Source organism: Micromonas pusilla (assembly GCF_000151265.4).
Source record: "Micromonas pusilla CCMP1545 genomic scaffold MICPUCscaffold_13, whole genome shotgun sequence".
NCBI classification, from domain to species: Eukaryota; Viridiplantae; Chlorophyta; class Mamiellophyceae; order Mamiellales; family Mamiellaceae; genus Micromonas; species Micromonas pusilla.
Window position 1 is genome coordinate 76211 of NW_003315894.1, and position 11493 is coordinate 87703.

Below are 11493 nucleotides of genomic sequence, written 5' to 3' on the forward strand. Positions count from 1 at the left end.
GTCGACGCCACGTCATGCGTCACTGAGTTTTATCTGTCGGAAAAATTCTTTCGTTCGTTCGTGTCGTCCCCTCCTTCGTTCGTTCCCTCGTTCCCTCCCGATCGACCGACCGCTCGCCCGTCACGTCGCGATCGCGGGTCTGAGCGCCGCGGTCACCGCCGCCGCGGCGAGCCCCGCGAACGGCAGCGTCAGCACCCACGTCAGCGCGATCCTCCCGGCGAGGCCCCACGCGACGCGTTTGCGTCCGAACGCGGCGGCGCCGACGAAGACGACGGCGCCGACTGCGACGCGAGAGAGCAAGACACGTGTCAGTCGTCGACGCGCGCGATTGGTCAAAACAAAATCAAATCGTATAGATGTGTAGATGCGAAACGCGCGGTCGGGAGGAGCGCGCGTAGTGAGTACCTTGGCAGTGCGTCGTCGACACCGGCATCTCGAGCACCGTCGCGACGACCACCGTGAGCGTCGACGCGAACTCGATGCAAAACCCGCGCTGGTAGTTGATCTCCGTGAGCTCCTTCCCGATCGTGCGAATGACGCGATACCCGAACGTCGTGACGCCGAGAAAGACCCCGAACCCGGCGACGGCCATGATCCACGCCGGCGTCTGCGGCTTCGAGCAGTCGTCCAGCCCGTGCGTATATGACAGGTAGACCGCGCTGAGGGTCGAGGGTCCGCGCGAGTCGAAAGGCGTCGGGGTGGAGTTGAAAGGCGTGAGACCGAGTCGAAAGGCGTCGCACCGTAGGTGTGTCGGGATCGAAACCGAAGGGTGGTGGGCGGAGAGAAACGCGCGCGGAAGGGACCCGAAAGTCCTTAAGGAATGAAGTTCACAACGCGAACGCGGTCGTACGGGGACCAGTGCGACGACCGTCGAACGCGCCTGAACGGGCCGGTGGCGTTGGCGGTGTCGTTGGCGCCGTGCGCGAACGACTCCAAAGCCGCGGTGTACACGAGGAGGTATCGAAACATGAACGTCGCGTCGACTTCTTCTTCGCTCATGCCTCTGCCGTACTCATCCGCGGTGAACTGCGCGGACTCCGCGAGGAACGACGCCTTGGAGTGCGCGCGTTCGCGCGGGGAGGGGTTGATGATATCGTGCGCGGCTTCTTTGAGCGCCTGCGTGGGTGAAGCGATCGGTCAGTCGAACGTCTTACCGGTCAAACGTTGAAAGGGAAGCGCGGGTGAAGAGTGACGACGGGAAAAGTCCTCAAGGAACGGCGTGCACCACGCGAACGGGGTTGTATGGGAAGCAGTCTCACGCGCCTTTTTGATCTCCCCGGAGTGATGATGACGCGTCGGCGATGTGGCCGCGGCGGCGTCTTCGCGCTCGATCGCGTCCTCGGACGTCGTCGGCGGCGGCGCGAGCGGTCGCGTCGAGCTGTTGCCGTTGTTGACGTCGGAGTTGTAGTCGCCGCCGCCGGTCGTGACCTTGTTCAGGAACCGCCCGAGTCCGTCGCCGATGGACTTGACGCGGAGCAAAGCCCGCGACGGCGAGCCGTTCGGCGGCGACGGCGACGACGACGCCTTCCTCGGGCGCTTCGCGCGGATCGACGGCATCTGCCGCCGCGTGTGCGGGTTCAAGAACGCGAGGACGAGGACGAACACGCACGCGGCGGCGATCGCGGCGACCCACGCCATCTGGGAGTACGCCCACTTCTTCGTCGGCTGCGCCTTCAGCAGGATCAAAAAGGCGATCACGAACGTCTGCGTCGTCCACAGAATCGGCTGACCGATCAGCGCGCACCTCCTCGGACCCCCGCCGAGCCGCGCCTTGACGATCAGATGATGCGTGAGCCAGTACATGATCACGCCGACGCAGCCGGACATGATCGGGGATATGACCCAGGAGGCGATGATCCCGGCGAGCCCGCCGTCGAAGTCCCAGTTCAAGCACGCCCACCTGACGAAGAGGCGACGCGGGGGCGGGGGGGTGAGGGGGAGGGGGGGGGAAGATGAAACGTCGCGGGGAGTGAGCAGACCAAAGTAGTAACGCTCGCGTCGAGTCTGTTTGAGTGGAGCGTCGAAAAGATATCACGCCGCGCGCGAGCGAGCGAGTCCGGGAACCGCGCCAGCGCACCCGGCGCCGACGGCGGCGGCACCGACGGTGCCGCCGACGATGGCGTGCGTCGTGCTGACTGGCATCGCCGTGAACGTGACGAGGATCAGGAACACGCCCGCGGCGAACAGCGCGGCGGTCATGGCGACCATGTACAGGGACATCTCGCTGTCGCAGTACCCGCACGCCCAGCACGACGCGTCGTCGGTTTTGCTCGTGCCTGCGGTCGACGAACGGCGGCGCGATGAAAAACCAAAAACCAAAAAACCAAAAAACCAAAACAAAAAACAAAACCAACCTTTGATGGTCTTCGCGACGCCGTACCCGAGCCCGAGCGCGCCGAGCCACTCCATGACGCCGCCCAAGAGTACCGCCTGCGTGAGCGAGATCGCGCCGCTGCCGACGGAGGTGCCCCAGCTGTTCGCCGCGTCGTTCGCGCCGATGCCGAAGCACATCACGAACCCGACCACCTGCGCGAGTCGAGTCGAGTCGAGTCGAGTCGAGTCGAGTCGAGTCGAGTCGAGTCGAGTCGATGAAACGCGGTGGAGGACGACGCGTCAGCCTATCAGCGCGCGCGCGTTGAAAGGGAAGGAGAGATGAGAACCCGGTTTGTTTTGAGGGCCGCGACGCACCGCGGCGACGGCGACGACCCAGGTGAGCCGCTGCGGGTCCTCGTACGTCCCGTCGTAGGACGCGCACGCCGGGGTTGGGTCGCCAGCCTTCTTCGCCTTTTCCGCCGCCTTGGCGTGCTTGTCGCCGTCGCACTCGCGCACGCCGACGGCACACTGCGTCAGCGACGGCGGCGTCTGCAGGAGCCGGCGAGAGAGGAGCGAGGCGTCCGCGGCGGCGACGGGGGACGCCGCGGCGGCGAAGAGCGCGGCGGCGGCGAAGAGGACGAGGACCGCGTGGCGCGAGGAGGAGGAGGAGGAGGAGGAGGAGGAGGACCGCGTCATCGTGGCGACGCGTGCGAGACGGAGCGCGCGCGCGCGTGCTCTGAAGCGGCGGCGGAGAGGAGAAAAGGAATATTCCACGTCGGAACGGTAAGGCGCCTTAGCGAGAGATAGTCTAGGACGAGACGAGACGCGACGAGCGGGATCGACGCGGCGCTATTTTTTCTCCCCTCGATCAAAAGTTCACTCGCCGCCGCCGCCGCCGCCGCCGCCCGGACCGGCTTTCTTCCCCCCGCAGAACGCCTTCAGCGTCCGCTTAAACCTGCGAAGGTCCATCTTCGCCAACCTGCCCGCGAGATCCCTCCCGCCGATCCCGCCGCCGCCGCCCTCGCCCTCGCCCTCGCCCGGCGCCGGCGGCTGCGCCAGCAGCGCCCGCGAAAACTCCCCCTTCTGCGCCGCCGTCGTCCCTCTCCGCGGGAACCCGTCGCCGTCGCCCCCCAGCGCGTCGCTCAACCAGCGCATATACGTCGCGTCTCCACTCGCCGCCCACGCCGCGAACATCGACGCCGCGACGTCGGTGACTAATCCGGGGATCATGACGCCGTTCGCGCACTCGAGCTGCGCGCGCGTCAACGCCGCCGCCGCGCCGCCGTCGGACAACAGAATATGCGCCGCCTGCGTGGGTGAAGCGATCGGTCAGTCGAACGTCTTACCGGTCAAACGTTGAAAGGGAAGCGCGGGTGACTCAGAGTGACGACGGGGAATGTCCTTAATTAAGGAACGGCGTGCACCACGCGAACGGGGTCGTACTGTATGGGAAGCAGTCTCACCTCCGCGAGCGTCGCCGCCGAAAGATCATCCGCGCGCGCCCACCGCGGCAGGTGCGACCCTCGCGACGTCGCGTCGCTCATCCCGGACGCGAGCCGCCCCATCCCGGGGTGCACCGCCGACGCGGCCGCCGCGGACTCGGGCGATCGGTCGGGGGCGAAGCGCGACGGCGACAGCATCGCCGGCGCGGAGAGAACGTCGGACGCGAGCGCGAGCGACGCGACGGCGACGTCGCCGCTCGCGCCGTCGCGTAACGCCTCGAGCGCGACCGTCGCGATGGAAGAAAAGATCGGCGCCGCGTCGCTCGCGCCGACGCGCAGGAGCGCGCGGCACAGCGTCAGCGCGGCGACGCGCGCGTCGTCGTCGTCGCAGCGCGTCGTCAGCGGACCGGCGACGCCGCTCGACGCGGCGGCGGCGACGGCGGCGGCGGCGACGCCGCCGACCGTCGCGAGGACTCGCGATCGGTGTTCCGCCCACAGCCCGCCCACCCCCGCCGGCAGCGGCAGCGGCAGCGGCAGCGGCGCGTCGCCGACGCGCGACAGCGCGCAGACGAAGACGCCCAGGAACGCCGCGCGCGTCTCCGGCGACGAGACGTACGCGTCGAGCGCGAGGCGGAGGCACGCGCCGAGCGACGCGCGCGCCGCGGGGTTTCGCGCGCTCTCTCCGACGATCAAAGAGAGCGCGTCAGCGCACCCGCGCGTGATGTCCCGGACGCGATCCACGCCGCCGCCGGCGTGGACGTGCGCGGGCGTCACCGCGACGGCGGCGTCGAGCGCGCGCTCGAGCGCGGGAAGCAGCGCGCGCTCGATGACGTCTCTCGCGGTCGACCCCAATCCCGGCGGCGAGGTCATCGCGTTTATTTCGGCGGCGCCGTCGACCCTCGTGATGATGCGTGTCGCTTTCAAGCACGCCTCGATCGCGACGGTCGTCTCGGTCAGCGCGAAGACGACGTCCAGCGTCGCGTCCAACGTCGCGACGATCCCCGCCGTCGTCGGCGCCGCGCCGACGCCGCGCGCGACGTCGATCGCGGTCGCCGCCGCGTTGGACGCCGCGACGATCGCCGCCGCCGCGAGCCCCGCGGTCGCCGCCTGCGTGGGTGAAGCGATCGGTCAGTCGAACGTCTTACCGGTCAAACGTTGAAAGGGAAGCGCGGGTGAAGAGTGACGACGGGTAAAGTCCTTAAGGAACGGCGTGCACCACGCGAACGGGGTCGTATGGGAAGCAGTCTCACCTCCGCCGCCGCCGCGGGCGCGCGCGCGGCGGCGACCGCGGCGAGCGCGCGGCATAAGATGACCCGCACGGGCTCTTGCCCGCGGCGCAACGCGCTATTCGCCGGCGCCATCACGCCGCCGGACGCGTGCGCGGCGGCGAGCGCGGCGAGCGCCGATTGGGCGCGCGCGTTGTCCTCGAGCGACGCGCTTTCGTCGCCGTTTGCGAGGACGCGCGCGCATGACTCGCACAGACGCATCGCGGTCACGCACGCCGCGCGCGCGGTCGCGACGTCTCGCGCGCCCGCGCACGCGACCGCGGCGTCTAACGCGCGCGCGAGCACGCCGACGGGCTGCGCGCGCATCGCTTTGTTCAGTCCACCGAGGGCCCACGTCGCGAGCTCCGCGACGCGCGCCGCGGAGGCGTCGGCGGCGGCGCGACGCGCGACGTCGCCGAGGACGTCCACCGCGACCGCGACCGCGGCGGGGTCCCCGCGCGGCGTGCACAGGCGCGCGGTCGCGAACAGGACGTGCGTCCACCCGCCGACGAGATTCGATGGATTCGCGAGATTCGACGAAGACGAAGCGTCGCCGCCGCCCCGAAGTGTCTCGGAGAGCCCTCGCACGGCGACGCTCGAGAAAAACGCATCCGCGCCGACGACGCCGGCGACGTCGCGCAAGCCCTCGCCGAGCTCCTCTCTGGCGTCCGCGTGCTCGTCGTCGTACTTATCCCCGTGATCGGTTCTCTCGGACGCGCTCGGGAGTCGCACCGCGATCGCGGCCGCGTGCGCCGCGCGCGCGGCGCACGCCAACATCGCCGTCGCCGCCGCCGGCGATCGCGCAGCCTGATGTTTCTCTTCGCCGCCCCCGCCGGCGTCCGAGCCCTCTCGCATCGCCGTCCACGGCGCCAACGCCGCGGCCGGGGACGCGACGCCGCGCGCGAGCGCGTCGGAGAGCGCGTCGAGGCAGAAACACAGCACCTCCAAGTCCGCGCGCGGGGAGAGACCGCCGCCGTCGTCGTCGCCGCCGCCTCCGCCGCCGCCCGTCGAGCCCGTCGGGCCAGCCGCCTTCGCGCTCTTCCTCCGCTCGCGCTTCAGCTTGGCAAACTCCTTGTACGGAATGTACGTCCTGTCCGGCGCGGCGTCCTTCCCCGTCCCCAGCGGATCCGGCGGCGGCGGCGGCCCCGGCGGCGACGCCCGCGCGGCCTCGCACACGCTCGACAGCACCTCAACCGCCCTCGCCGAGCCCTCCGCGCCGCCGCCCCCTCCGCATCGCGCGCGCATCGCCGCCGCCGCCGCGCTCAGCGCCTCGCGTCGCTCCGCGCGATGCACCGCGTTCGCCGTCCCCGCGCTCGCGGCGGCGACCGCGGCGACGAGCGTGCGGTCGCTGAACGTCGCGCGCGCGTCGCGGTCGCTCGCGGCGAGGATGCCGAGCGCCGCGGCGAGCGTCTCGGACGGACACTGCGACGAAGCGACGAATGTCGGGGTGGGTGGTGAGTTGAAAGGCGCGTCAGGTGGAGTCGAAAGGTATCGTATGCGGGGATTGAAACCGTGGTGTGGGCGGAGAGAGACACCGGGAAAAGTCCTTAAGGAATGAACGGCGTTCACAACGCCAAGCGGTCGTATGGGGACCAGTGTGACGAATAGGACGCACCGCGCCCGCCGCGTCCGGCGCGAACGCCGCCCAAGCGGCGTACGCTTCGAATAACAACGCCGTCGTTCGGTCGCGCGATCGGTCGACGCCGCCGCTCGACCCGGCGTCGTTCACGCACATCGCGGCTGCTGACAGCCGTCCGGTCAACGCGTCGAGCGTCGGAAAGACCGCGGCGGCGGCGGCGGCTCGGAGCCCGTCGATCACTTCTCTCCGCCGCGCCGGATGTATCGACAGCCTCCCGCTCTGACACTCGTCCGGGAGCACGGACAGCGTCTGCAGCAGGCACGTCGCGCCCGCGTCCGCGACGGTTTCGTCGACGTCGCGATGATCGAGGAGGGCGGCGACGACGCGCGTCGCGGAAGGCGGCGCGGACGCCGGCGGCCGCGTGAAGTACGCGCACAGATCGCGCGCGATGGCGTCGCCCTCCCACGCGGCCATCTTGCACGCGAGCGCGGCGATCGCGAGCGACACCTGCGTCAGGATCGTCCGCGGCGGCGCCGAAGACGCCGAATCCGCGCCGCCGCCCCGCGCCGATCCTCCGCCGACCCCCCCCACGCCTCGGTCGTGCGTCGCGCACAGCGCGGCGCATCGCCACGCCATCGGCAGCAGCCCCGCGTCGCGCACGTCGCCCAGCGCGCGCTCGTCCAGCGCGACGTGGCTCTTCTGCGTCTTCTCCGTCTTGAAGACGCACCGGCGCAGGAGGACGTGGAGCGCGCGCGCGCAGAAGAGCGCCTCGAGCGCGTCGAGGCCGCGCGGCGACGTCGCGTCGTCGCCCAGGAGCGCGAGAGAGACGGGCCACGCTTCGTCGCTGCGAAGAAATCGTTGGAGCCAGGCGTCCGCAGCCGCGCGCGAAGAAGCGTCGCGCGTGACGTACAGCGCGTGCAGCGCCGCGCGGAGGCCGTCGCGGTCGATCCGCGCGGGCGCGGACGGCGGCGGCTCCATGTCGACGCGCGTGCCCCCCCCCGGCGCGTCGCGCTGGGGGGTATGGCCGGAGGCGGCGCGCCAGTCGGCACCGAATCTGTCTAGATCTCGTCAAACTTTAGGGTTAGGTCTAGGTCTGTTAGATGCGTTCTACAAAAGTTTTTCACCCATAGCTTGGTTTCAACACTTGATCGCGCCTCCTTTCAACTGACCGGTGAACTATTTTTGTATGGAACGACCCTTAGGGTCCGAGATCGCGATGACGCCTCGTCGTCCTGTCAGAGACGCGCGCGGCCGGCGCGCCGCCGACAGACGCCCACATCGAAGACACCAACCCGCGCCGCGTCCTCCTCCCCGTCCTCCTCCTCCTCCTCCTCCTCCTCCTCCTCCTCCGCGATGTCCGGACCGACCGCCGACGCCTACCCGCGATTCGGCCCGCCGCTCGCGTGCGGCTGCTGCGCCCCGACGCCGTGGTGGAGCGAGCCCGACGCCGCCGCGATGATGACGCGAACGCACACGCGCGAGACCCCGCGGCTGATGAACACGTTCACGAAGACCAAGACGCCGTTCGTGCCCCTGGACGGCAACCGCGTCGGGTGGTACATATGCGGACCCACGGTGTACGACAGCGCGCACATGGGACACGCGAGGAACTACGTGAACTTCGACGTCTTGCGCCGCGTCGTGACGGAGTACTTCCGCTACGACGTTCGGTTCGTGATGAACGTGACGGACATCGACGACAAGATCGTCATGCGCGCGCATCAGCGCCGCTCCGAAGAGGTCCTCGCGCTCGCGGAGAAGACGCTCGGCGCGAGCGGGCTCGACGCGGAGCCGTCCGCGATCGCGCTGAAGGCGCTGCTGGCGTCGGGGGAGAAAAAACTCGGCGAGCAGAGCGCGCTATCCGCCGCGCTCGCCGCGACGGTCAACGCCAAGGCGCGCGAGTCCGATTCTTCTTCGGGCCCCGTCGTCGACGAGAGCTGGAGCATCCAGGACGCGTACCTGACGCTCGCGAAGCGCTTCGAGGACGAGTTCATGGGCGACATGGCGTCGCTGAACGTGATGCGACCGGACGCGCTGACGCGCGTGAGCGAATACGTCGACAAGATCGTTTCGTACATTCAGCGCATCGTGGACCGCGGGTTCGCGTACGAGAGCAACGGGAGCGTGTACTTCGACGTGCCGACGTTCGAGAAGGACGCGAATCACAAGTACGCCAAGCTGAACAAGGCGGCGCTCGCGGAGGACGAGGTGGAGGCGGCGATGGACGGCGAGGGCGCGTTGGCCGCGGACGCCTCCGAGAAGAAAGACGCGCACGACTTCGTGCTGTGGAAGGCGTCCAAGCCCGGGGAGCCGTCGTGGGCGAGCCCGTGGGGCGAGGGGCGTCCCGGGTGGCACATCGAGTGCAGCGCGATGTGCAGCGACGTCCTCGGCGAGGCGGTGGACATCAACGGCGGCGGGATCGATCTCAACTTTCCGCACCACGAAAATCAGCTCGCGCAGTCGGAGGCGTTTTACGACGTGAAGCAGTGGGTGAATTACTTCGTGCACAGCGGTCACCTGCACATCGACGGGCTGAAGATGTCGAAGAGTCTGAAGAACTTCATCACGATACGCGCCGCGCTGAAGATGTACACCGCGCGGCAGCTGCGGTTTTTGTTCCTGCTTCACCAGTGGAGCGACCCCATGGATTTGACCCCCGCGTTTGGCGACGCGGTGGACGCGTCGGGGAACGCGCCGTGCGTCGGGTTTAAACAGATGGACGCCGCGGTGATCGCGGAGAAGACGTTCGCGGAGTTCTTCCACGCCGTGAAAGGGGTGTTACGTAACTCTGGTCCCGGCGGGTACGACGCGAATCGCGCGCAGACGTGGAACGAGAACGAGCGCGCGTTGTCCGACGCCGTCGACGTCGCGCGCGCCGCGACGCACGCGGCGATGATCGATAACGTCAACACCCCGGCGGTTATCAAGGCGTTGAAAGAGCTCGTCAGCGCGACGAACGCGTACTTGGGGAAGACGGCGAAGGAGGACGTTCGGCCGCTGATCGTGTCCGCGGCTGCGCAGTTCGTGACGACCATCTTGAGTACGCTCGGCGTCGCGGAGGCGGGCGGCGGCGGCGCCGTCGGTTTCGGCGACGTCGGCGGAGACGCGGGCGGCGGCGACGGCGACGCCGGCGCCGGCGCCGGCAAGGAAGAGACCCTCGCCCCCGCGCTCGATCTCATCGTGAAGTTCCGCGACGAGATCCGCGCGCTCGCGAAGAGCGGCGCGGACGCGAGCGCGCTCATGGCGGCGTGCGACGCGCTGAGGGACGACGGATTGCCGACGCTCGGGGTGAAGCTCGACGACCGCGCCGACGGCGGCGCGCTGTGGAAACTCTACGGCGTCGAGGAGCTGAAGAAAGAGGCGGCGAGGGAGAAGGAGGCCAAGGCGAAGAAGGCGGAGGAGTTGCGCGTCAAGAAGGAGGAAGCCGCGCGGAAGTTGCGCGAGAAGGAAGAGGCGGCGAAGATACCCCCCGGGGAGATGTTCAAAGTGGGCGAGCACGCGGGGACGTATTCAAAGTACGACGACGACGGCGTCCCGACGCACCTCGCCGACGGCGCGGAGGTGGCGAAAGCGCAGCGGAAGAAGCTCGCGAAGTTTCAAGCCGCGCAGAAGAAGGAGCACGAGAAGTATCTCGCGAAGTGCGCCGCGGACGGCGTCGACGCGATGAAGGTGTGACGAGAAAAGTAGCGAGCGGCGAGCGTTAATAAGGTATACCAACGGCTAAAGACGTACACTGTGCGTCGTCGCGCGCTCACATCACGCGGCGACGGGCTCGGGCTGCGCCGCGACGGGCTCGCCGCTGTTCTCGTCGCCCTCGCCGCCGCCCTCGCCTCCGCCGCCCTCGGGAACCTCGGAAGGCGAAGGCGGCGGTCTCAACGTCTTGGGCGGCAACTTCGGGACCACCCGGACGACGCTCCGAGGCTTGATGGCGCGCCTCGCCTCCTCCGCCTTCTTCCTCGAAATCTCCAGCTTCGCCGCCGCCTCCGCGGCTTTCGCCTCCTCGTACACCGCCCGCTCGATCGCCTTCGCGCTCTGCCTCTCCGCTTCCTCCCCAAACTCCGCCTCGCGGTCCTTACGAAGCAGATACTCGCTCAGCGCGAGCACCGGATCCGGCGGGCGAAGTTTCAACATCGACAACAGCGCCCCCGTCACCGTCGGCATCACCTCCTCGCCGAGAAACTGCCGCAGCGACGCCGAGCGCTGATGCAGCGCGTCCTCCTCGCGCGCGAGGCTCGCCGCGCGCTGCCGCGCGGCGAGCGCGTCCGAGCGCGCCCTCCGAGCTTCGCGCGTCGCGAGGAGCGCTTCCTCGCGTCTTCGCTCTCGCGCCGCCGCCGCCGCCGCCTCCGGGTCCTCCGCCGGCTCCTCGGGGACGCCCTCGAAGTTGTTCGGACGCCCCAACGCTCTGCGGACGTTCTTAATGCGCGTGTGCGCGGATCCTCTAGCGTCGATCGTCGACCGCCGCACGCGATGCGGGTCGATCGTGAGCCAGCGCGTCACGACGTCGGTGCACGGCGCGGCGGCGGCGGCGGCTTCCGCGGCGACGGCGGCGGCGTTCGCCTCCGCCGCCGCGGTGGCCGCCGCCTCCTTCGTCTCCTCCGTCGCCGCCTTCAGCGCGCTCTTCGCCTCCTTCGCCGCGGCGCGCGCGTCGCGCGCGGCCGTCTTGAGCTCCTCCCACGCGACGTGCGCCGCCTCCTCTTCCTTCGCCCACTCGACGTATTTTTCGTACAACTCCGGATGCGTCAGCTTGAACGTCCGAGCGCGCTGGCCCTCGTCCGTGATCTCGAGCGTGACGGCGACGGTGGGCGCGGCGGACGGGTTCCGGACGCGTCTCGCCTCCGCCTCCTCGGGCGTCTCCTCCGGTTCGGGCTCTTCTTCCTCCTCCTCCGGTGCAAGC

The 11493-nt window shown here is 69.3% G+C and overlaps 4 protein-coding genes across 4 annotated transcripts; 1 reads left to right on the plus strand and 3 right to left on the minus strand.

The window, feature by feature from the left end:
* Positions 1-120: 120 nt before the first annotated feature.
* On the minus strand, positions 121-3009 carry MICPUCDRAFT_70973 (inorganic phosphate transporter family; the record flags this gene model as incomplete). Its single annotated transcript, XM_003062919.1, has 7 exons — positions 121-281; positions 406-658; positions 877-1115; positions 1260-1900; positions 2078-2277; positions 2353-2535; positions 2689-3009. The coding sequence occupies 7 exons, from the start codon at positions 3007-3009 to the stop codon at positions 121-123; spliced, it is 1998 nt and encodes a 665-aa protein (XP_003062965.1).
* Positions 3010-3189: 180 nt separating this feature from the next.
* MICPUCDRAFT_52482 (uncharacterized protein) lies at positions 3190-7577 on the minus strand (the record flags this gene model as incomplete). The annotated part of the gene is made up of 4 exons (XM_003062920.1): positions 3190-3621; positions 3777-4862; positions 5006-6442; positions 6636-7577. 4 exons carry the CDS (start codon positions 7575-7577, stop codon positions 3190-3192), a joined length of 3897 nt encoding a protein of 1298 aa, XP_003062966.1.
* Positions 7578-8057: 480 nt separating this feature from the next.
* Positions 8058-10274, plus strand: MICPUCDRAFT_22077 (uncharacterized protein; the record flags this gene model as incomplete). The annotated part of the gene is made up of 2 exons (XM_003062710.1): positions 8058-9272; positions 9315-10274. The coding sequence occupies 2 exons, from the start codon at positions 8058-8060 to the stop codon at positions 10272-10274; spliced, it is 2175 nt and encodes a 724-aa protein (XP_003062756.1).
* Positions 10275-10285: 11 nt separating this feature from the next.
* Positions 10286-10760, minus strand: MICPUCDRAFT_66713 (uncharacterized protein; the record flags this gene model as incomplete). The annotated part of the gene is made up of 1 exon (XM_003062921.1): positions 10286-10760. The coding sequence occupies one exon, from the start codon at positions 10758-10760 to the stop codon at positions 10356-10358; it is 405 nt and encodes a 134-aa protein (XP_003062967.1). The 3' UTR covers positions 10286-10355.
* Between the last annotated feature and the right edge of the window lie 733 nt (positions 10761-11493).